This window comes from Myotis yumanensis, unplaced genomic scaffold, assembly GCF_028538775.1.
Source record: "Myotis yumanensis isolate MYYU_CA2020_CCGP unplaced genomic scaffold, mMyoYum1.0.hap1 SCAF_17, whole genome shotgun sequence".
In the NCBI taxonomy this organism is placed as follows: Eukaryota; Metazoa; Chordata; class Mammalia; order Chiroptera; family Vespertilionidae; genus Myotis; species Myotis yumanensis.
Window position 1 is genome coordinate 26163085 of NW_027223768.1, and position 25340 is coordinate 26188424.

General features: G+C 37.5%; 1 protein-coding gene across 1 annotated transcript in view; it reads left to right on the forward strand.

Annotated features, from left to right (window-relative positions):
- The window catches only part of LOC138996158 (hemicentin-1-like), a 163194-nt gene that overhangs the window by 130857 nt on the left and 6997 nt on the right, over positions 1-25340 (forward strand). Inside the window, exons 5-8 of the mRNA XM_070397112.1 lie at positions 11669-11840; positions 13800-13906; positions 23664-23784; positions 24703-24966. Coding sequence (XP_070253213.1) covers positions 11669-11840; positions 13800-13906; positions 23664-23784; positions 24703-24966 — 664 coding nt within the window. The remainder of the gene's footprint in view (positions 1-11668; positions 11841-13799; positions 13907-23663; positions 23785-24702; positions 24967-25340) is intronic.

The following is a 25340-nucleotide window of genomic DNA, read 5'->3' on the forward strand; positions in this document are numbered from 1 at the left end:
CCTTGTGAATGAATGTATGATGACATTTTCAGTTTTGAGGGTTCAATGTAAGTATGTCTGCTCCAAAGAAATAACTTTTCTACCCCACATTCATCTAATCTCAGTTGAAATGAGGTTCCTGAATTTAAGAACCAGATCTTAGACCCTAGGAAGTTCTTGGGAATTAATTGTATATTTTGAGGTCTTTTGGAGAGATCTTGCTAATTTTAATTAGGTGTATGCTGCAGGAGATTAATAGGATTTTTACATGTCAAATATAAACCATATTGTCTTATATTTTAGTTTACTTCCAGTAAAACAGGGGTTGGGGGCAGATCAGGACACATAAATACCTAACTTCTCCTAGGCATTATAAATTAAAATTTGTTTTAGTACTAAAGAATGCTTTAACTTCATAGTTTCTTATCTTAATTATGTATTTAATGACTATAAACAAACATTTGAAAAGAGCCTGAAATGCAGAATTCCTTTGCAGTGTGAATTATTTCATGCTTTAATTCATCTATTTTAAGTAAGATGTTCAAATACTTTTAAAAATTAGCATTTATAAAAGACTTTTCTGTGGAAGAGATGGTAGCTCTGTAAAGTTGTTTTTTAAAGCTCCCCTTTCTATATCCTTTTGAGAATCTGGCCCAACCAAGCCATGAATCCTCCTACCGTGTACAGTACATTTATATAAAGTTCTTCATAGTACACATTTGGCTCCATATCTGCAGATTCAATCTGCAGATCAAAAATATTTTTAAAAAAGGTACATTATTGCTAACAATCTAGTTAGGCCTACTATAGTTATTTCTGTACTGAATACCAGGTATGTACAGACTTTTTGTTCTTGTTCTTATTCCCTAAATAATATGGTATGACAACTACTTACATAGCATTTACATTTTATTAGATATGATAAGTAACCTAGAGATGATTTAAAGTATACAGGAGAATGTGCACAGGTTATAAGCAAATACTATGTCATTTAAAAAATTTTTCAAACATTTATTTTATTGATTTCAGAGAGAGGAAGAGAGAGAGAGAAAGAGAGAAAGAGAGAGAAACATCAATGTGAAATGATCAGTTGCCTCTCAAATGCTCTCCAACCGGGGATCGAACCCATAGCCTTTCAGTATATGGGATGATGCTCCAACCAATTGAGCCATACCAACCAGAGCATACTATGTCACTTTATACAAGGACCTTGAGCATGGAGACTTGGATTTTTGATAGCTGGGGGAGGGTCCTGGAACCAATCGTCTGTGGTTACAAATAAAAAAGCTAACTTTGGTAGTGCTCAAGTACCTCCTGAACTATGGGTTTTCTTTGTTACTCATAAAGAGCCTTGATAACAATTGGACTTTCTCCTGCTTTCATTGTAGCCAGGAGTGAGATCATAGCTAGTCTGTGTATGTAGGCATACCTGGGTGTATATATGTGCGTACAGATGTATGGATGTATGTGAATGTAAGTATTTATGCACTATATAATTTTTGAATTCCTTCTCCTATCTTAACAAGGAAGGGGTTATTTCCCCCTTTATTTTATTTTTTTATTGTTGACATTATTACAGATAACCCCCCATTTTAACCCCCACCCTTTGCCCACCTCCACCCAGTTCCCACCAACTTGGAAGTGTTTTAATGAGACAATTGGATTCATTGAGATTTTTTTCATTCTAAAATAGTTATTTAATAGAGGGAAAAACATGAAATAAAGAAACAAAAACCCCAAGCAAACAAAAAAGGATTCAATTAAAGTCATAAATGAAAAACAAAATCTATTATTTTTATTTTTATTTTTTTCCAGCTTTATTGGAGTATAATAGACAAAAGAGTTGTTAGGTATTTAAAGTTTGCATCATGGTGATTTGATATATGTACATGTTAAGAAAGGATTCCCTCCATCTAATTAATGAGTAATCAATCACCTCACATATTTATCTTTTTAAAAATTATTATTTTGGTTGAGAACATATACATTCTACTCTTTCAGCAAGTTTCAGTCATAAAATACAGTGTTATCAGCATGGTATCACTTATACATGGAATTTAATACTGTTTTTGGTGATAACATTGAAGTTCTACTCTCTTAGCAAATTTCAGTTGTGCAATGCAGTGTTATCAGCATGGTATCACTTATACATGGAATCTAAAAAAAAAAAAAAGTCAAACTCATAGGAATAGAGTAAATTAGTGGTTGCCAGGGGCTGGGAGGAGAGGGGGACAGGGAGAGACTGGTAAAAGGGTACAAACTTTAAGCTATAAGATGAATGATATCTGAGGATCTAATGTGTAAACGTCAATCTTTTATAATTTTATTATTTTAAATAATTATTATTTTTTGGCAAGTTAATTTCCTCAGTCATTTGTAACACATTGAAATTGTGACACGTAAGAAATTTATGAAGATAAATTAACGAAATACACTTTAACACTTTAAAATAGCTAGCAGGAATGATCTCACCTTTCAGAAATGTCTGAAGATTGCCTTTATTTTCTCAGCTATCGCACACTGGGGAACTTTCAGCACATTGAAGGTGTGGTAGTTTTATACAAGTTTTAGATGTTCATGGAGTTGAAGTTGGGGGTCACTGTGTCATCTATCCTCTGTAGTGTTCCCACTGAACCCAAGTTTCCTGATGCCCTTCCAGTTTCTAACCCCTCCCGCAACCCATTTTCTCTATAGGAACTGGGTGAAATTGTAGTGCCACCCAGCCAGCGTGGCTCAGTGGTTGAGCATCGACCTATGAACGAGGAGGCTATGGTTTGATTCCTGGTCAGGGTACATGCTTGGGTTGCAGGCTTGATTCCTAGTAGGGAGTGTGCAGGAGGCAGCCGATCAATGATTCTTTCTCATCATTGATGTTTCTATCTCTCTTCCTCTCTCTTCCTCTCTGAAATCAATAAAAGTATATTTTAAAAAATTGCAGTTCCATCAGAAAAATACATGCATACCTTATAACAAAGATTTCTTATTTCATGGTCTATACAGTGACTCACAACCACGCTTGTTTATGAGCACTTACAGTTGGAATAGCTCACTCAAGAATTTTCCAAATTAAGTAGGCATAAAGTACACAAAGAATAATACAAATGGATATTATCAATGGAAGGGCTTCTCGGGAGACCTCAAAGTGTGACTGACAGTCTTTGGCGGATTTGCTCAGATGTGCAGACTGTGAAATTGGTTTTGTCGGCACTCTAAGAATGGGCCCTTTCTTAGGAATAGGCTCTTAGTAACCGCAGGCACAGCAGTGTTGTCTAAAATCGGAATGCCAACTCGGTCATCTGTGATGAGAAATCTACTTTCCATCACTCTTATCAACATAACTAGTACATTCTCCCTATAGGGACACATACAAGGGGGCAAATCATTATCTGAAGGTTGTCTGCTTAGGACCACTGTGATTGATATATATGTTTATTTTCACAGGATGATTTATTTCCCCCTTTGTGTAAGTTTTGGTGGGAAGATGCTGTAGGGAGAGCTTCATGACTTTAAATTCTGTTGTATCTTCAAGCTGCACCTCTCAGCTGAACCCCAGGTCCATATATATGACAGCTTCCTTCCTATGAACCCCTGGATGTCTACTAGATATCTCCAATTGAGCATGCCCAAGCTGAAAACCTACATTCTCATCCTCACTCCACCATCCCTTTAAATCAACTCTTTCTGCTCTCTTTTCAATCTCCGTTAATGGTGACTGAGGCATTATTTTCAGACCCCCACATCCAGTCTTCAGTGATCCCTGTCAGTAGACATCTGGAGTTGGCCACTTCTTGCTGCCCACTGCCACAACCCTGGTATGGTTACCATCATTTCCCACCTGGAATATTGCAGTGGCTTCATATCTGATCTCCTTGCTTCTGACCTTGCAGTCTCTACAGTCTGATTTCAACACTAAGGCTAGAGTGATCCTTTAATAAATACACACACACACACACGCAAACACACACACACACACACGTATTTTATTTCAGAGAAGGAGAGAGAGACAGAAACATCAATGATGAGAAAGAGTCATCGATCAGCTGCCTCCTGCATGCCCGACAATGGGGATCGAGCCCACAACCCAGGCATGTGTCCTGACTGGGAATCGAACCGTGACTTCTTGGTTCATAGGTCGGTGCTCAACCACTGAGCCACCGTGGCTCGGCTAGAGTGATCCTTTTAACACCTGTCATATCATGTAACCTCTGAGGTATCACAGTTTAGCTTGAATCTGCTGTCTAAACACAGGGATATGTAGGATCACAGTACTACATATTTACTCTTGAAATGAGAGTGAGTAGCATCATTTGCATGACCATGCACCTGATATGTAACTGGGAGTTCTCAGATTTAATGTCTATGTAGAAGACAGTGTTTCTTAAAGGGAAAGTAATAAAAAATTCTAATTTGAAGCTTATATGTATTATTGAAATTCAACAATGATAAAAGCAATTGTTTAGATTTTAAACACAACAAAAGATCCTTTTGTCACCCTAACCGGTTTGGCTAAATGGATAGAGCGTCAGCCTGTGGACTGAAGGGTCCCAGGTTTGATTCTGGTCAAGGGCATGTACCTTGGTTGCAGGCACATCCCCAGTAGGGGGTGTGCAGGAGGCACTGATCGATGTTTTTCTCTCATCGATGTTTCTAACTCTCTATCCTCTCTCCCTTCCTCTCTGTAAAAAATCAATAAAATATATATGTTTTAAAAAAGATCCTTTTGTCAAGGACTCCTTGAATGACATTGCTAAAGATTACTAGCACATGAGATATTAAAAAGCAGACCAACTTTTAATCATCAGTTTTACTATTGTTTTTAAATTCTCCACAAACACTGTATCCATTTATTACCTGCATCCAGGGTGGATAACTCACATTGCCACACCTTAGTATACTCTTGGCTTGGGCTTTATCCTGGATATAACTGGGAACCATTAAAACTTTTTCAGTAGGAAAGTACAGGACAGTTGAGAACTATAAATTGAGCATTTGTATTCTGATCTTGGTTATTTATTACTTGAAGGTAAAAACTAGTTAATTTGTTTTTAATGTCCCATTTTTCCAACTAGATTGTCATGTCTTACAAGGCAGGAGCTGTGTTTTTACTTATTTGCTATTCTTTATACTCTCCTGTACTATCCTTTCTATTCAGTAGGTGCCCAGTAAATACTTGGTGATTTCCAAGCAGATTCTGAATTAAGGGCTCTATGCTCTACTGCAGAGTAGAAATGAACGTGAACCTGGGGGGAAAGGCTTTCCTGGTTATTCGAAGGACCATCTCTTAGCCATATCAGAGCTGAGTGAAGTCTGTCTCTGCTCTCTCTTAGGATTGACCATAAGTGGTTATCTTAGAGATGTGGCAGGTCTTTCTCACATCAGAGACAAGAAAAGCTTTAATATTTTTATATAATTTAATTCTTGACTGTCCAACTAGTGATAAAATATACAGCTAATCAAATCATTGTTTTGCCATTTCTCATTAAACAACAATAACAACAAAAATACAAACATATGCATAATTACAAATTGTAGCCAACACCTTAACCATATGTCTTCCCACCGAAAGGACAAAAGATGTTCTGGGGGAATTCATTTGTATATGATTCATTTCATGTAAAATGTCTTCCAGATTGCATCAAAATGAATGAAATACCTAGGAATAAATTTAACCAAGGAGGTGAAAGACCTGTACACTAAAAATGATAACACACCGATGAAAGAAATCATAAATACTAGTAAGTGCAGAGATAGCCTCTGCTCATGATTGGAAGATTAATATTATTAAATTTCCATAGTACCCAAAGCAATGTACAATCAGTGCAATCTGAATCACAATTCCAATGGTATTTTTCACAGAAATAGAACAAACAGTCATAAAATCTGTGCAGATGTACAGAAGACCATAAATACCCACAACAGTCTTGGGAAAGAAGAACAAAGTTGGAGGCATCATGCTTCCTGATTTCAAACTATATTACAAAGTTACAGTAATTTTAAAAAGTATGGTATTGGCATAAAAACAGACACATAGATCAATGGAATAGAATGGAGAGCCCAGAAGTAAATGTATATATATATGGTCAATTAATTTATTACAAAGGAGCCAAGAAATGGGGAAAGGACAGCCTCTTCAATAAATAGTCCTGGGGGAAAATTGGCCTCCTACATGCAAAAGAATGAAATGAGGCCACTGTTTCACATCATACACAAAAACTAACTTAAAATGAATTAAAGACTTCAACATAAGACCTGAAGCCATAAAACTCCTAGAAAAACAACAACACATAGTTGGTAAGCTTCTTGACATCAGTCTTGGTGGTGATTTCTTTTTTGATTTGACAAAAGCAGAGACCATAAAAGCAAACATTAAACAAGTAGGACTACATCAAATTGAAGAGTTTCTGCACAGCAAAGGAAACCATCAACAAAATGAAAAGGCAGCCTCCCAAATGGAAAAGAAATAGTTTCAAATCATATATCTGACAAGATGTTAATATCTAAAATATATAAAGAATTCATACAACTCGATAGCAAAAACCCAAACAATTAAAAAATGGGCAGAGGATCTGAACAGACATTTTTCTAAAGACATATTGTTGGCCAAAAGTTATGTGAAAAGGAGGTGCTCAACATCACTAATCACCAGGGAAATGCAAATCAAAACCACAATAAAGTACCCCTTCACACCTGTTAGAATGGCTATTATAAAAAAGACAAGAGCTAACAAGTGTTGGAAAGGATGTGGAGAAAAAGGAACCCTTCTTGTGGGATTGTAAATTGGTGCAGTCACTGTGGAAACAGTATGGAGGTTCCTTAGAAAATGAAACTACCTCAGAACTACCACATGACCCAGAATTCTACTTCTGGATATTTATCCGAAGAAAACCAAAACACTAATTTGAAAATATATGTGCACCCTCATGTATCTGCAGAATTATTTACAATAGTCAAGATATGAAAGCAACCTAAGTGTCCATCGACAGATGCATGAGTAAAGAAAATGCGGTACACACACACACACACACACACACACACACACAGATGAATATTATTTAGTCATAAAAAGGGAAGAAATCTTAGCATTTGTGACAACATGGGTGGAATGTGAGGAAGCAATGCTAAGTGAAATAAGTCAGAGAAGGACACGTACTGTATGATCTCACTTATATGTGAATCTAAAACAAAAACTGAACTCATAGATACAGAGAATAGATTAGTGGTTGCCAGAGGCTTGGGATGGGTGAAATGGATGAAGGGGGTCAAAAGTTCAAATTTCCAGTTATAAAACAAGTCCTGGGATGTAATGTACAGTATGGTAGTTATAGTTAATAATGTTGTATGGTATGTTGGAAAGTTGCAAAGAGAGTACATCTTAAAAGTTCTCATCATCCATAGCTGGTGGATAGTGTCGGCCCCCGGACTGAAGGGTCCCAGGTTGATTCGCATCAAGGGCATGTACCTCAGTTGCAGGCTCAATCCCCCGCCGCAATCCGGGCATGTGCTGGAGGCAACCAATCAATGTGCCTCTCTCACATCGATGTTTCTTTCTCTCTGTCTCTCCCCCTTTTTTCCAGTCTAAAAATCAATAACCAGATTTATTAAATACAGCGAAACAAATCATTGTTTTGTGGTTATCATTTTGCAATACATACAAATATTGAATCATTATCTTGTATACCTGAAACTAATATAATGTTATATGTTGATTATATCTCAATAAAAAAAAAGAAAAAAATATTATTCTAAGCAAAGCTTCTTTCAAATTCTGTTCTGGAAGGTGAATACAAAAATTGACTTCACTTCCATTTCTATTTAATACTATTCTCTTTCATAATACATAACAATGCATGCTGCTTTTGTGGTTTGAAATAATATTTGCATCTCCTTCCAGAGGGGAATCTACATATGAATGTATTTTTTACGTATTATGATATAGGATACTATATAGATTTCAACTAAGAGTGTGTCTCAGGAACACAGGAGCTTATATAAAAAAATAACCATTGATCCACAATCAGTCTAGTCAGACGTTTATAAGGAACAAGAACCCTTTGGACTATCAGTTTCCTCATCTATAGAATAAAGAAGGTGGATTAGATTGTCTCAAAAGCCCTTGGAGATATAAACTGCTACAAATCAACAGAGAACCATTTTTATATTAGAACTCTTAATGTACAATTAATGGTTCCATAGTGATTTAAAGAGCTTTTATGTCAGTGAAAGCGCACCAGTGCAAAGCCTCTTACATTATTCTGGTTTTATTCCATTTGTCATTATAATAGAAGACCATTTTCAGTCTCGTGAGAACATTTCTCATGGCTAGACAATTTAAGATTTTTTTTCTCTTTATATATGGCAACACGAGAGGCCAGGAACCTCACTTACTGGTGATCCTGTAGTTTTCAGTGATCTTGTTTTCTTCAGATGTTGGCAAGATCTGTATTGTCTAATAAAATGGGTTACGACTGTTTTCAATTTGATTTTTTCTTAAGTGGATAAAAAAGTGATTTGAGACTCCTGACAGAAGTCTGTTCTGTATAGTTCCCAACTAGTAATATTATGATACATGGTAATCCCTTTGTGAAACCCTCGTAAATGGTGATGAATTGGAAACAGTATTAAGAGCAAATCGAAGCCTGCTTATATTCCGTACCACTAGAACACACTTGCCTTATGAAAATTCAACTGCATTAGAAAGTCTTCCATTTTCATAAGAACGCCTAGACTTAGTGATTTCCATGCACAGCTGGTAGACAGTAGGATAGACTTCCGGTGATGATGTATCATACCTTCTCTCCCTTGGGTTTGAAGGAAAGATATATTTGAGATGTCTTATACTTTTAAAAAAGGGTGTGTAAACATTGGTTTTACTTCCATTTCTGCTTAACACTGTTGCATGTCATTGTTAAAGTTGAGATACTATACAATTCTTGTTTTCTAATTATTTTCCTCCTTTTCAGTTGAGAATTATTTATAGCCACATTGTGTGTCTTGCCCTTAAAACAAATATTCTGTCCATTTCTTCGGTTTCTCTTGTCCTTTGTTCTGTTTAGTCTCCACATCAGACATTACCCTCAAAATTACTGTCAATCAAATTTACCCAATGCTTTCTCAGACACGTCAGTCCTTCCCATTTCCTTGAGTTAGGCAACCATGTTGTATGTTTAAGATATAAAAATGTCAACAGTCTGGTTATTAATATACATGTCCTATTTGTGGTCCATTATTAGTTACAATTAGTCTGATTTCTGTAGCCATAGGTACATATTTGATGAGCAGAACGAGCCATACATTTTAGTTTAAACATGATATATCACTCAGAATTACATTTTTCAAAAATATGGCCTCAGCTTTTTAGACAATTATGTTGCTATATGTTTTATTTCATGCGTACAATTCCAGGTGCTATATAGCATTAAAACTTGAGGAAATACATCTTTTGATTTATGGGATAATTAACTGTAGTGCATAGATTTGTGGGTTTTTTTTTCTGTTCAATTCATCTATGATACCTCTACAAGTTTTTGTTGTAAAATACCACTTTCATTGTACTAGTATTAGTCCTCTGCTTAAGCCCTTCCATGATTTTTCACTGGGTCTTTGGAATAAAATCCAAATGTCATGGCCTGCTTTGTAACCATACCTAGTCTGTCCCTGACATAAGCTTTCAACCTCATCTTCTCCCCCCCGCTTTTCTGAACACTTAACATTCAGTCACGTTCCCAACACATTTGAAGTACTTCTGTTTCTGTGTATTTTTTCAGGCCCCCACTTCACTTCTACCTAAAATGACTTTGCCTCTCTTTTTCATTTACAGAAATCTTATCTGACTTTCATAAATAATTTTTTTCATTTTGCCTGTCAATTGAATTGAGATATTCAATTAAGGGACAAGGAGGGAATATAGTTGGAAAGGGAAGAAAACATTTGACTATCTTCTGCTTGGCAAGTACTGTGCTGGACAATGAACATATGTTATTTCAACAAGGGATCCCTGTTTCATGAATTCCCATGCCATTCTTTTATTTACGAAGACATCATTGTTATCATCATTGTGACCACCTTCATGGACTTTGGTACTTGCATATATCCCACCTTTACCAGGGGTAAAGCATGCCACTTGGTTTTGAGTATAAACAGATGAAGGAGATAATGGTTCTTGGTCCTGGAGGAAAGGCAGGAAGATTTATTAAAAATAATGTGTAATATGTGCAAAAAATTTAGTAAACACTACTAGTTCTCAGTTGTTAGTAAATACTGATTAAAATTATGCTCATCAATACTTAGTACCAAAAGAGTGCCTTGAGCAATAAACATATGTTTTATGAATGAACAGAATTGCCTCCCATTGTTAGTTATATGAGAATATATCTTAGTCACTTTCCTCATCCTTGAGGACAGAAAAAGGGATACTTTTTATAGAGAGTGAAGCGATTGCAGTATTCGTTGTTTGATTGATTGATTTGTGACTACCGCTATTGAAATTTAAAAAAAAGGTTTTGTTTATTTTGAACTAGAGGCCTGGTGCACAAAATTCAAGCACAGGTAAGGTCCCTAGGCCTGGCTGGCGATCAGGGCCAATCAGGTCCCCGCCTCCCTGCCTCCCTGCCTCCTCCTTCCCTCACTCCCTCAGCACCATGTTCTGCGCCACCCCCTGGTGGTCAGCACACGTCATAGCTAGCGATCAAACTCCTAGTCTCCTGATCGAACTCCCAAGGGGACACTTTGCATATTAGCCTTTTATATATATAGATAGCTTGACTGTAGCTTAATATTCAGCTCTGTTCAGTGTTTTATGCATAATTCTAAGGAAAATTGTTCACAATATATTGTCTTGAAGGATATATGAACCAGAGAATGATCTAAGGTAGATTAAAGATTTACATGATTTAGAATTAATTGTTGTAAGTTTGGCTAACCAGCACCTGTTCAGGTATGCACTTTTTGTTGAATAGGGAATTGTATTTGCTGCAGACACATCTGTGAACTGAAAGTTTTCTTGTTCACAGTGAGGCATTTTAGAACCCAATTTCTTAACATTTTCCAAAAGACTATTTTTCAAGAATACACTACTTAAATTGGCTCTAACCTGAAGTATTTTTCTATTTTTTAAGAATACAATGGTTACTTTTTCTATTATCTTTGGTATTTATTATAAAAATGCATATTTTGCTGGCATTGCCATTGTTTTTGAATAATATACTACAATATATGTCACAATATATAATGTATAATTACAATATACAATGTTACAATAATTTATATATCTAATAGATTGAAATTGGATTTGATAATTTGCTTTTTTTATAAATTGGATTTTGAAAGAAATCTAGAAAGAAAGAATGGAGAGAAAAGAGATCTTTTGAGAAATATAAAACAGACTGTACTATCTCTGCATGTTTCACTTAACTGGTTTTAGACACTATCCTCTTGTTTTGAATATATTATTCCAAGACAAAAAAACTTGAAATTTGACCGTGAGCTAAACTAGTATTTTACTCTGAATCTACTACAATAACTGGATGTAGGAAAAGGTTTGTCTTCGCTGTCATGGAAATAGGCTTCACACCCGTGAAGGAAGTGCCTGAGTCATGTGATTAACCAAAGCCAACTTCTGCACCTGGAAGTCACAGTGGCATGAAATTTTAATGTTTCTGATGTCACTCACACATCTCTTTTTCTCTGATAGGTGCTAAAATGGGTAGAGGAAGCAGTGCAGGCCTCCAAAGTCCACCTCTTATCTACAGATCATCTGGAACAGGCTGTGAACACATGGAAAATCCCTTTTGATCCCAGCCTCAAAGAGGTGACTGTGTCCCTGAGTGGCCCTTCTCCAGTGATTGAAATTCGCAATCCTTTAGGTGAGAAATACCAGCATCATATAATAAAATACAAAAGCTGTGAAAGTTGAAAGACTCCTTGCACACTTAAGTGTGTTAACTTAATGCTAACTTATAAATAAATGAAAAAATGACTAGGAAAGATGTGTAAAAATAAACCCGTTGTTTTAGTCATAGTGTTGAATTAACATGTGATTTTAAAAGCTAAAACTTCTAATAATGTAAACAGATCAGAGTTAGTAACTTAATTGTACTAAACTACCCCCAAAAAATATATAAGTTGAACCTAAAATTATGTTTTTGTAATCTATGAAGAAATATTTCAGTATTTTGTTATTTTTAAATGAATCACATGAAAAACTCTTAAAACAACTGTCTAATTTTTTACTGATTATTTTCTTGATAAAGTTTAAATTTTCAGATGACAGTTGTTAAAAAATAAATTTATATTTTTATTAAAGTGTTAATTTACTTTGCTTCTATATGTTAAAACCCCAAGATTTGGCTTGATTCCATTTCTGGTCAAATATTACTATAAGTCTTACATTTTTCAAGTAATCTAGTAAAGACAGAAACCTTATTTTTCCTAATATTTTCACTTAGAAATATTTTTTACTTATTGATATTTGCAAAACATTTTTATTTCCACTTGGCTTTAGTATATGATACATTCTTTTATAAAAAATGATTTTTAGAGATAGAGAAAGGGAGAGGGATAGAGAGATAGAAACATCAATGAGAGAGAAACATCATTGATCAGCTGCCTCCTGGATGCTCCCTACTGGAAATTGACCAAGTAACTCAGGCATATGTCCTCCCTGGGAATTGAACCTGTGACCTCTTGGTTCCTGGGTAAAGGCTCAACTGCTAAGCCACACCTACTGGACTATGACACATTCTCATTCCCTCTCTCTCTCTCTCTCTCTCTCTCTCTCTCTCTCATCTATTTGTGACTATTTATAAATGTGAAGGGAGTAACCAGCTTTCCTACTTTATTTAATTTGAGTCTTAGAAAGTAACTAATACCTTAAAGAAAGCAGCATAAGAAATTGTCCTCAAAGGCCACATTCACACTAGCAATCAAATTGAAATTTATAAAGCAAGCAAAACCTTTTTCTACAGGTTTTGGCCTTATACATCGATTTGTCTGGTGATGTAGCATTCCACTGTCATACATCCATGCCACCCAGGAATGATTACTACCTGGGTACTTCAAAGTACCTCTACTCAATGCATTATGTTTCTACTACTTTTAAAGTCATTGACATTGGCACTGATACTTAAAAAGTGATTAGTTATTATAAAGCTTTCAATACAAACATAGGATCCATATACTAGTATTTGATTTGTTCATGTAACTGCAGGAGTAGTCCATAGGAGAGCCAAGAGTGAAATGAATAACTAAACTATGATTTAACTCCAAATTTGCTTTTTTTCTCTCTTTAAAATCCAACTATAAGTTGCTTCCGATAAGTCTCAAATCAATAGGAGTTGGTATTACCCTACTTCATTACACCCCCTCCTTTAATTGTTCCTCTGACAATAAAAGCCTCCTCCTGTGCTTTATGGAACCAGTTAGGGTTTTACACTTTGTGCAACGATATGCCTTGAGTGATCTCCAAAAAGACATTTATGCTGGTTTGCTGTTTTGTCATCTATTAAATATAAGTGTCCCTCTCGACTGCACATAATTTTCAGTAGCCATAATAATCGTTATCTAAGATGACTTTGGAAACATGGCTATAGTCTGCCAATGGTTATTCTCATTTTAAGATCAAATCAGCATAGCAAATGAGAATCAGTTACTTCCGTTACAGTGCCCAGCAACCCTAAAATTAAGTTCTTTTTGTATATAACTAAAATAGTGTTTTGAGCTGTAGAAACAAATGTCCATTAGGTAATTTATAGTGGAAATGTATACAGCTAATATACCTAGCTGAAAGAAAGACTATGCTTGTTAACTTTATGTCTGCCTTTCAGGGAAGCTGATCAAAAAGGGGTTTGGCCTGAATGAGCTATTGAATATCCATAACTCTGCCAAGGTGGTGAATGTGAAAGAGCCAGAGGCTGGATTGTGGACAGTGAAGGTACTGTTATTTGACAAAGTCTATTTATTACTTTATTTTGATGTCGGCATGTTCTCTAAAGTGTGCACAATAGTTTAGTTATATCTTCTTTTGCAATCATGGACAGTGCTTTTACTAAGAAGCAATCTACCTAGTGCATTTGTTGGTCTCTTGGTCAAATGAATTTGTTAGTGTTAAGTTTTTTGATGACCATGAAGACATCAGTGCCACCCCAAATACACTTAAAATTCTCAATTAGTTTTCCTGTCATCAAATCTGTAGATTGATTGTGTTATCTACCTCCTGCCTCTAAAGCAACTAGAGAAGGAGACTGTAGAGAATAATGGTTAAGGGGCACAGGCTCTGGTGTGGAAGCCTGGGTTGGAATCTCAGTGCCTCTAAAAAGCTGTATCGCTTTGGGACTGTAGCTTCCCTGTGCCTGGCATTCCTCCTGTGTGATGTGGGGGTGTCAAGATTAGTCCTTTATCTTATTAAATTGTGTGAGAATGAAATTAAGATGACGGAAATAGAATGCTTAGCATAGTTCCTGTTACAAAGCAAGCATTCAGGTACTGTTAGCTATTGTTATTTGATGGTCTCCATTCATTGTTTACCACAACATGGTACTTGTTTCCTAGAATTACCTTTAAGTAGTGTATATTCACTCTAAGAAAACATTGTACGTTGGCAATCTGGAGGAAAGAACACACAGCCGACATTCAGGATATCGGGATACCATAAACCTGGGATCCAGGTCTGCAGATGGTGTGTGTGACCCTCTGTGGTAGATGTTCTGAGTAACATATTTCTCAGCCTTTTTCGTGTGCCCTGGCCTACTTCCAACTCCAATGTCTGCATGTCTGCGTCTGCAAGGTTTTTTTCCAGAACAAGAGAAGGCTGTTCTGCTGGGGAATTAAACCCCTCAGGAAAGCTGTGAGCCCCACGGGGATAAGCTCCAGTTGTCCACGTGGGAGCAGGATGAACAGCACACCCTTAGTGGTCTGCATTCCCGGCCCCGGGATCACTTCCCCTCTTCCTGTCAGCATCCTTTGCACCTCCCAAATAAACGACTTGTTCCAGAGTCCTTCTGGGACAACTCGAATGAAGATGCCCCTTGCAGCATTTTCTCCTTTGCTGTCTTGGCTTCCCTACATAAGCCGCGGGATTCCTGGGCTCATGCTGTAAATTAGAGAGCTGCTGTGAAAGTGTGGGGGGTGTTACACTCTGCACATTGGAAGTGCCGCTTTTGCACTTCAGTTTTTGTTTTCCTTTTCTTTTTTAAGAACACTTGAAATTTCCATTGTAACTCCATTCAAATCCTAGAATAGCCGTTCTTTATTCTCAGAACTCTGAGCTTTTGTAGGAAAAGTAGAAACGTAATATTGATTTTTTTTGGGGGGGGGGAGGTGGATAAGATGGAATAAGGATGTAAGTAAGAAGGCAATATGAGATAATAAACTCTGGGAATTTCTTACTGAATAGACCGAAAATGGCCCCATTTTCCCATTGTATTTACCCAGTTCCTTGCATATAGTAACTATTAAGTGCATTAGGTTAGCAACAATGAGGTGTTTTGCTGCTGTATTTTGGCAAATTTGATGTGATAGTTATTTTGACCAGCTTGCACAAAATATCACTCGTGTTGAGTGTGTCTTTCTGTGATCACAGTAGGAAGGAGTATAAGAAATTCTGAGTCTCATTTTTTTAAATCATTGTAAGCACAATCTAAGCCAGCAGTGTCCTGAGCTAGCTAGTCTATTAAGGCAATTCAGTGTTGCTTTCTGAATAGAACATTAAGGTATTGACGATTAGCAACTTATTGTGAGTATTTGAACTCATTTTCAAGGTGATTTGGATTGCTACCAGTGGTATTTCCTCTAGTACAGTTCTTGCCCAGAAGAGGGATAAGGCATGTCTGTTTTATCTTGTGACTGCCACACCTACTCATTGTCATCCATTCAATAAACATTCGGTGAGTGCTTGCTCTTGGCAATGTTCCTGATACTTAATGGGAACTAAGCACATTTTAATTGATAATTAGAACAGAAAAGCACTGAGGATTAGTCTGTGAGTGAGGAGGGAGAGGATAAGGTGATGAGGCGATGGGAACTCTGTTTAGACAAGTCTCTAAGCGCAGTTTCCTATAATTAAGAAAACAATAAGAAGACAGTATTTATTATTATATTATCTTAAATTTATGTCTAGTCCTCACCTCTGGTTCTGATGTTACACCATTTCTAGAGTACAATTAGTCGTAACCAAACAAAGGATAAGTGTTACAGGGCGACTTCAAGATAATGAACATATTTGCTCCAATGTGAAATACCAAAGTAATGTATCGGTTTAATAATGCGAAGGGAATTCAGCTGAACCGACTGACATAAATATTGGTGCTGACTTTGGATCTCCCTTTTGGTTGGTGAATGAATGATAATGTTTTACATGTGTGCTTTCTCAAGAGGAAACATGCCTGAGATTAGATAGTACTGTATATCCCTGGTGCTATCCCCCATGCACTCTGCTATCTGGAAGATGCCTGCTCTATCGGTAGAATTAATAATGGCTTTTGAGTGCTTCACATATCAGTTTTTATCCCAAATATGGAGAACAATCTATTACTTGATCTTAGCGTGGTAGTCAAGGACCAGCCAATGGAGCCTCAATCAGTCTTTCTAGTTCTTTTCAATCACTTTCCTTCGTACTCTAGCAAATAAAATGTACTTAAAAACAAATATATGTATATGTATTTGATAGCATATATATATATATATATATATATATATATATATATATATATATGTTTTTTAATTGATTTCAGAGAGGAATGGAGAGGGAGAGAGAGAGAGAGAAACATCAGTGATGAGAGGGAATCATTGATCGGCTGCCTCCTGCACACCCCACACTGGGGACTGAGCCCACAACCTGGGCATGTGCCCTGACCGGTAGTGGAACCGTGATCCTGGTTTTTAGGTCACTGCTCAACCACTGAGCCACGCCGGCCGGGCATAAAATATACTCATATCCTCTCTCCTACCACATTACTGTTTCTTTTCCTGGAATTCCTTTCCTTCCAACGAATCCCCTAAAGCTTAAATGGCAACACTGTCAGCAAGTCTCGTCTGACTTTTTCTGTCTAAAATGCTCTCTTTCCCTCTGCCTTCTCCTGCAATCTTCCTGCACCTCCCTTTTGGATTATTTACACCCTTATTTCATATTTATTTCTGTATAGATTTTCTCTTCCTGTTTTACTGCAGGCCAGAATTTGTCACTATTATGTATACTAGTGCATGTCACAATGCCTGGGAAAGAACTATATAAGTACTCATGAATAAAAAGTAATATATTCATTCTGACGATATCTAAGGAAGCAGGCCAAAGGGTTGATTTAGTTAGCCTATAGTTGATGTACTGGCACAAAACACTTTAACTTTTCCATGATTTAAAATGCTATGAGAGTGGTGTTCTTTTTCCTTCCATGGTTTCCCTCTGGAACCCTGGTAATTACTTTCCTGTAGTTTTTTGGGACACTTTTACTAAAGAGAAACAATGAGTCAGCTTATCTGTATGGTCCATTTAAAAGACTCAGATATTTTCAGTTGCCTCTGAGGCAGGTAAAACATGTTAAAAAGAGGTAACTGAAGTTTTATTACAAATAAAAGAGAAGGCTGTTTTCTGTCCCTGAATACTCATTTATGGGGAAGCTACAAATCCTGGATCTTATTTCTGAGAAGCAGTATAAATTTTCCATTCAGGGAGTTATATCTATATATAGAGTATTTGAACATAACCACGGAACTCTTGGGCCAGATTTTGTGTTCTGGTCTTTAAGGGGAACTCCCAGCAAAGATATTAAGTAGTTGTCAGCACCCATGGGATTTAGGTGGTACAAACTGTTTCTATTAGTCTAGGATTATCAGTGTGATCATGTAACTTAACACACCCCCTGGGGTATCTTTCCATTAAGTATATTTGGATAAACTGTCCTGAGATAATCGCCCAAGGAGAGAAGGGAGTGTACCCAACCACATGATTATATTGAGATTTGGAGACTAGTAGAAATATTTTGGTTTTAGATAGCTCTGTTGCTTGCCAGAACCTACCAATGCATTTTCTAAGGATAAGGATATTTTATGCCATACTCAAGTGGCATAAGCTTGTTCAGGAATCATAATTAAATAAGCCTCCAGTCTACAAAGGCCCACACAAGAAGAATATTATGCTGGCTTCCAGTTATTCTCACCTGGTGACTCTTTTGAATAAACCTGAAGACTACCCCAGGTGTGGTATTTAAAGGGATTAGGTGAAGCATTAATTCAATGTTTTGGGTCAATGGAATGTTTCGTAGGTTTTTTTTCCTGGAAAATTTCCCAATTGTTTTGGTCTGCCAATATCAGAGTGTCAACCAAATGGAATGTTTCCTTTTTTAATATAAGGATATCTGTACATGTGTGTGTATATAAATGAGTATGCATGTACATATATTAAAATAGTTTATTCTATGCTTTGGGTACATTTATCTCCTTATATCACATTTTTCTGAACATACAATGCCTAATAAAATGATAGTATTTAAACTTGGCTGGCATTATTATATCTTTGTGTTTGGCACAGTATCCAGTAAATTCTCATTAAATATCTGATTGAAACCATAATATTCTTTAATTTGTAAAGAATGGCCTGTCATTTAAGAACAAATACTTTGAAAAGAGCTGGGCATCTATTGTAATTCAAGATCTACTACTTAATATCTTTTTGACCTTGGAGAAATGACCTAACCTCCCTAAGTCTAAGGAAAAGGAGGAGGGGATGCCCACTTAATATTGTCATGATTAAATTAGATGTTGATAAAGTACTTAAGTGGGTTTTGGACACATGAATAATAAAATTAATTGAATTATTTTTTAATATGTGTAAATTTTATCTATACTTTCTATTAATGCAGATACACACAGTTTTTCAAAAGGTTTGGACTTGTTGATTATTTTATGAAACATTGATATTCTTTAGGCGGCATGAAAGCCAGCTCTATTAGTTACATTTTAATTCAATTTATTAGAGGGCAGACTTCACATTTAGTACTAGGAGGAATTCTCACTGGCTCAATACAAGAAAGTTAATTCTCTCCAGTGGTCCAGGTCCTGGGGGTGTTGACATGACCTTCTACTTCACACAGTCACCCAAGGTGATGGAGGCACCACCATAATTTAGAACAAGAAGCTTCTTCACTTACTTTAATGGGGGAACAGATGGGAGAATGTACATTGAATTTAAAAAAAAAAAGAAAGAAATATGTGTTACTTCTGAAATGAGACAGACATCTGTGAGTGATAGATACCCTTCACACCTTTTCTATCACATTGGCCAGAACTATATTTTTGTTTTGTTTTGTTTTTAATACACTTTATTGATTTTTTACAGAAAGGAAGGGATAGGGATAGAGAGTAGGAAACATCGATGAGAGAGAAACATCCATCAGCCGCCTCCTGCACACCCCCCACTGGGTGTGTGCCCGCAACCAATGTACATGCCCTTGACTGGAATGGAACCTGGGACCCCCGAGTCCGCAGGCCGACGCTCTATCCACTGAGCCAAACCGGTTAGGGCTTAAAGGATTTTTTAACATAAAACTGCTTTGGAAATGCTATCACTGGTTAACCACTATTAGTTAATCCAACCAACAACAGTTTTTTTAAACCTTTTCAATAGCATGTGATTGTTGTTTGTGAACACTGCCACACCCCTAGCAAAGTTAGCATTTATTCTTTTTTTTTCCAATCCTCACCTGAGGGTATTATATCATCGCTTTTTAGAGCATGGAAGAGAGAGGGAAAGACCTAGAGAAACCAGGATGTGAGAGAAACACATCCATTGGTTGCTTCCTGTACATGCCTGTCCAGGGCCCAGGAAGGGGAGGAGTCTGCAACCAAGCTAGGGGCCCTTGAATGGAATGGAACCCGAACCCTTAGGTCTGCAGACTGAAGTTCTATCCACTGAACCAAACCGGATAGGGCTCAACCCTAGAGATTAAAAAAAAAAAAAAAATGCCCTGCCGGCATGGCTCAGTGGTTAAGCGTAGACCTATGAACCCAGAGGTCACTGGTTGGATTCCCGTCAGGGCCAACATCAGGGTTGTGGGCTCCATCCCCAATGGGGGGCGTGCAGGAGGCAGCAAATCAATGACTCTCTCTCATCATTGATGTTTCCATGTCTCTCTCCCTCTGCCTACCTTGGCCAGAACTATTATCGTGACCTAATAACATGCTGAAGCTGGCCCATAATGGCTCATGGAGAGTCAATCATACACGTTCTCTTCCCATATCTGTGTTCAGTGACATCATGTTGGGAGCTTTAAATCAGCCATGATGGTAGCATTTACACCCCAGAAATTGGGAAATGACAAAAATTAGAAATTTCTTTTTTCAAAAATATATTTTTATTGATTTCAGAGAGGGAGAGGGAGAGAGAGAGAGAAACATCAGTGATGAGAGAGAATCATTGACCAGCTGCCTCCTGCACATCCCACACTGGGGATTGAGTCCACAACCTGGGCATGTGCCCTGACCAGGAATCGAACCATGACCTCCTGGTTCATAGGTCGATGTTCAACCACTGAGCCATACCAGCTGGGCAGGACTTTCTTTTTTCAAAGAGTAGTTTGACAAAACTCTACTTACCTGACCCCTCTAAAATGAAAGTGTATTTAGAAATGTAGAATGGTAAATGAATAGTTGGAGGGTATTATTATCTTCTATGCCAAATCAACCCAGAGATTATGCTATCCGAAAATGCTGTGCACAGCCTTAGGTTAAATAAAGAGCATTGGATTTGAAATAATTGCAATTTAACATGCTGTGAAGACCTAGACAAGTAATCATTTCTTTGAGACTCAGTTTCTTTATGGTGCTATAAAATAATCATTGGATATAATAGGATTTTAGGAGATAATGTATGAACATGATTAGCATAATGCTTCTAGAAAAATTCAAAAAATTATTGATGAATCTGACATTGTCTGGTCCTAGGAGAACCTAAGAAAAGCAGTGACATTGGGATGACTTTAATATTTATTAAACGTACATGTATTAAGTGCCCATTGAGTAATATTTTGTAGGTGGTGATTATGACATAAGATATCACCTTAAGGGACTTTCAATATAGAGAGGGATTTAATCCTCACACTCAGAAGTAGACCCATCTGCAATAGAGCTGACCAGGAAGATAACAGGAGCAATGACCATAGTTTTCCATGGAGCTCTCCATGGTACTTGCTCCAAGGGACCTCAGCCTGATCCTTCGTTCACTCCAATTCAGAAACCTGGGCTCTGGTCCACTCTGCACCTCCTACTGCTTTGTGAATCAAGGTTCCCTACTGACAGTTTTCTTTGCCAATAGATATGTAGTACAGCGTCATATTTGCCCCGGTTTGGCCTGCATTGTAGCAGCTTGTGTAATTCTGACCCTGACCCTTCCACCCTTGACCATGATATTCTAACACAGAGCAGTAATGTAGCTCACTATATTATATATTGTTTGAAATACAACTCTCAGGACTTCCTGCTCATGCAAATCCTATCCGGTGTCTAGTTTCTAGAAAATTGCCTGTTATGCTTGGAGCCATCAGACTGCTCCTGGATTTCCCTCTTCTTAAAAAAAACACTACAGAAGCCATGAGGTTAGGCAGATTCTGTGCAGGAGTGATACCTCAAGGAATTCTGTGGAAGAGAGATGCTTTGTGGAGCCAAATTCTAATTTTGATATAGCCTGCAGGTTAAATGTACATGATATAAAGGGCTCCCGGACTCTGAGAGGGCGCAGGCCAGACTGAGGAACACCCCTTCCCCCCGAGTGCATGAATTTCATGCACCCAGCCTCTAGTAATTTTATAGAGATTTTAAGGGGCTCCCTATTCATCAAATCAGTTTTATTTTAATGCATTATTTAGCAACAGAGGATACCATATTTTCAAACACTTGGGTAATTTCTAATTTTCTCTCTTAGCTAGTAAGCACTGCTGTTTTCCACATGGACTCTTTGTCAGCTGGTGTGCACACAGAACCCTTGCCAGACGATCAGCACTTAATAGCCGCCATTTGACAAATTATGCCATATTTTCCCTGGGGCCTCAACATTTGCTTTATTGTGAGGGACTTTCTGAATAGCAAGGCAACTAACAATGATATATGATGTCAGTGAATAAATCGAAATCAACTCATCATAATATGGATCATTTGTTTGTCCTCACATGAAATCAGTAGGCAATAGTGTCTTCAATAAAACTGTACATTATCTAAAGCAGCTGAAATTCATAGAAACTTTTTTTTGTAATCGTAAAGGAAATCCCTTATTTAAGTAGGATCATGATCCTTAGGTTCCTTTTTGCGTGTTTATTATATATAATTCATAGCACACTATTCTTTTAAAATAATGGAATGAGTGGCACTATTGAGACCTCTTCATTTACACACACAATCCTTTGTAACCCGTAAGAAATTGAGCCCTCGTAATTAGCAGCAGCATTGATGCTAAGAATACAGTAGCACTGTTTCAATGAAGATGTGTTTTCTTTTTCCTCACTTTTATTTGCCTTTTCTTTGAGTTCCTGCAGGTTCTGCTCAATGAGGAATAAATTTGGTAGTAGTAGGAACATATCTGTTCACCTTTCCTCTCCTCATTGCCAAATAATAAGAAGCCACGGTGATTTAGGGAGTACGGTGTAGCTAGGCTAGCATTCTGTCCTTGCTGATACCTAAAAACGTGTTGAAACTCTGATACATGTTAGGTGCCCTGGTTTGTCCTGTGAATGTTTTCTCTCACTCCCAGCTTCTGCTTCTGCTTAAATGCTGCTATCATGTAGTTATCTGTACAGTGGTGATAATGTTGACATCTCTCTGACAGAATTGGCATGAGGATTAAATAAGCCCATGTATTTAAAGAGTCTGGGCATAGACCACATGACCAATAAATGGTAGTGTTGTTATTGTATCCGGTGGCCCTAATCCAGATTACTTATTACTTATACACACATGACTCACTTCAGTACTTAGCATCCTTCACCATTTAGTTCAGTCATCACCCCCTTTTAGGCAGTGTTAGCTGAACTTTTAGGCTTCTTTGCTCCTTTTATGTATTTCTGTGTACATGGTATCTATTTCTATCACTACATCGCATTAAAGGTTTCTATTGATCCATCTGTCCCCCTCACTGGCCATGAGCTCTTAAAGCCTGAGGACCATGTTACACTCAATTTGAGTCTGAAGCAGCTAGTGCTTTGGCTGGGACACTGCTGAGCTGAGAGGTGTTGGTTGGCTGAGGTCAGCTGTCCCGTCTGTATCTTCTCAGAGCCACTGAGAAAGTAAATATCTTTCTTACTAAACCTGAATGGTGTTTGGGGGAGAAGATTTAGTTATTAATTCATTTCCTCAGTATTTGCTGAGCATCTGTCATGGTTCATACAGTCAAAAAAACTACGATCAATGTCTTCATAGAACTTTTACAGATTTACTTAAGGCTCACTCATCAGTGACTAAACCCCTCTATCTTTCACCATTGGGCATGCTGTGCATTAGTGAATTGTATTTCAGAGCAGTCTCCTGGGGCATGGATCATAAAACATGCATTTAAGTTATAGAATCATAGTTCAGTTCAGAATTCTGAGTTCAGAGCCTCAACTATTGGACATCGATCTTACTAAGCACCCTACAGTTTCTAATACTGGTGTTCCGTGGGACCGGCTCCCTGGATCGGCTGCTGATGGGGTTTGTCATTTGAACATTTTCAGACTTCCAGCAGCGGACGGCACTCTGTTCGCATCACCGGCCTCAGCACTATTGATTTCCGAGCTGGTTTTTCCCGAAAGCCCACCCTGGACTTTAAGAAAACAGTCAGCAGACCAGTGCAAGGTTTGTATGTGCATATTGCTTTAAACTGACATAATAGAGATCCAAGTGAAAATGTTTCTCAGAGTGTCTGTGATTTTATGATTCTCACTAGTCAATAAAATTGGGAAACAGAGCATCTTTAAACATGATTGCACTCTTGGCTTAGTCACTGTTTTCCAGCGTGTAGTCCCAAGACCAGTGGTACTGAAATCTCTCAGGGAGATGCTAAAAAATGAAGATTCCTGTGCCCTGCCCAAGATCTCCTGTGTCAGACCCTCAGGAGGCAGGGCCTAGGCGTATATACTTTCAGGAGTATCCCAGTTGATTGCTATACTTACTAAACTTAGATCTTGAGTCTTTCTCTTACTAACATCTATAAATTGATTGGTTGTCAAGGTGCAAAGGTAAATTGTGTGTGTATATATGGCTAAAAAGTTAAAGATATTATATGTCATTATATGTTTAAAGGTAAAATTATTGCTGATTTTTAAGCTTGTTCTTCCTCTTAGTTTATTTATGCATGATTATTTAGAGTTTTAGAGCTATTAAAAAAGCTCAATACTACTGTGACTCTTTAAAATTTTTTTTCTGGTTTTTCATTTATTTTTATTGCATTTATTGGAAGGATACAAATAGTGAACTTTAAAAATATGTGGTCAAACATCATATAACAGTATTCACAATTATAATTTTTCTACATGTAAACATAGTTAATAGACTACAGAATAATCACTTGGGATTTCCTAAGTACCTCTGGCCATGAATAAACTGTCTTAATGTGGAAAAGACTCTACAACTTGGCCACACTTTATAGGACAGTCGGCAGTACTCATACTTATGGTACTTATTATCTGTTATTATTAAAATACAAACACTTACTTCGTATCACACCTCATTTGAATATTACCTGTAAATAATAACAAAGTCTTTCTCTTCTAGGAATCCCTACCTATGTGCTTCTGAACACTTCCGGGATTTCCGTCCCAGCTAGAGTAGATCGTCTTGAACTTCTCAGTATCTCAGGCAGTTCTCTGAAGACTATTCCTGTGAAATATTACCCAGATCGGAAACCTTATGGCATCTGGAACATTTCTGACTTTATGCCACCAAGTGAAGCTTTCTTCCTCAAAGTAGCAGGTTATGATAAAGACGATTATCTCTTCCAGAGAGTATCAAGTGTTTCCTTCTCTAGTATCATCCCAGGTGAGACATCATTTCATTCAGTACTGGAGTATTGATAGCTTAAGGAGGGGAGAGGGAGAGGAAGTGATGTAGTCCTGTAGGTAAAGAATCATCCTATATAATAAAAGGCTAATATGCAAATTTCCCCTCAACCAGGAGTTCAACCGAGAGTTTGACCAGGGGGCAGGGCCCACAGGCCAACTGCCCATGGCCCCTCCCCCTGGATGGCTCCACTCCCAATTGGCCCCCACACCCCAATCAGGGGTGGGGCCAGCCAGCCAACTGCCTGCAGACCCTCCCCTGCTGGCCCAGCCCCATCAGCCCCAATTGGGGCAGGTTGGCTGGAACCCAACAGTGCACAAATTTGTGCACCAGGCCTCTAGTAGACTATAAAG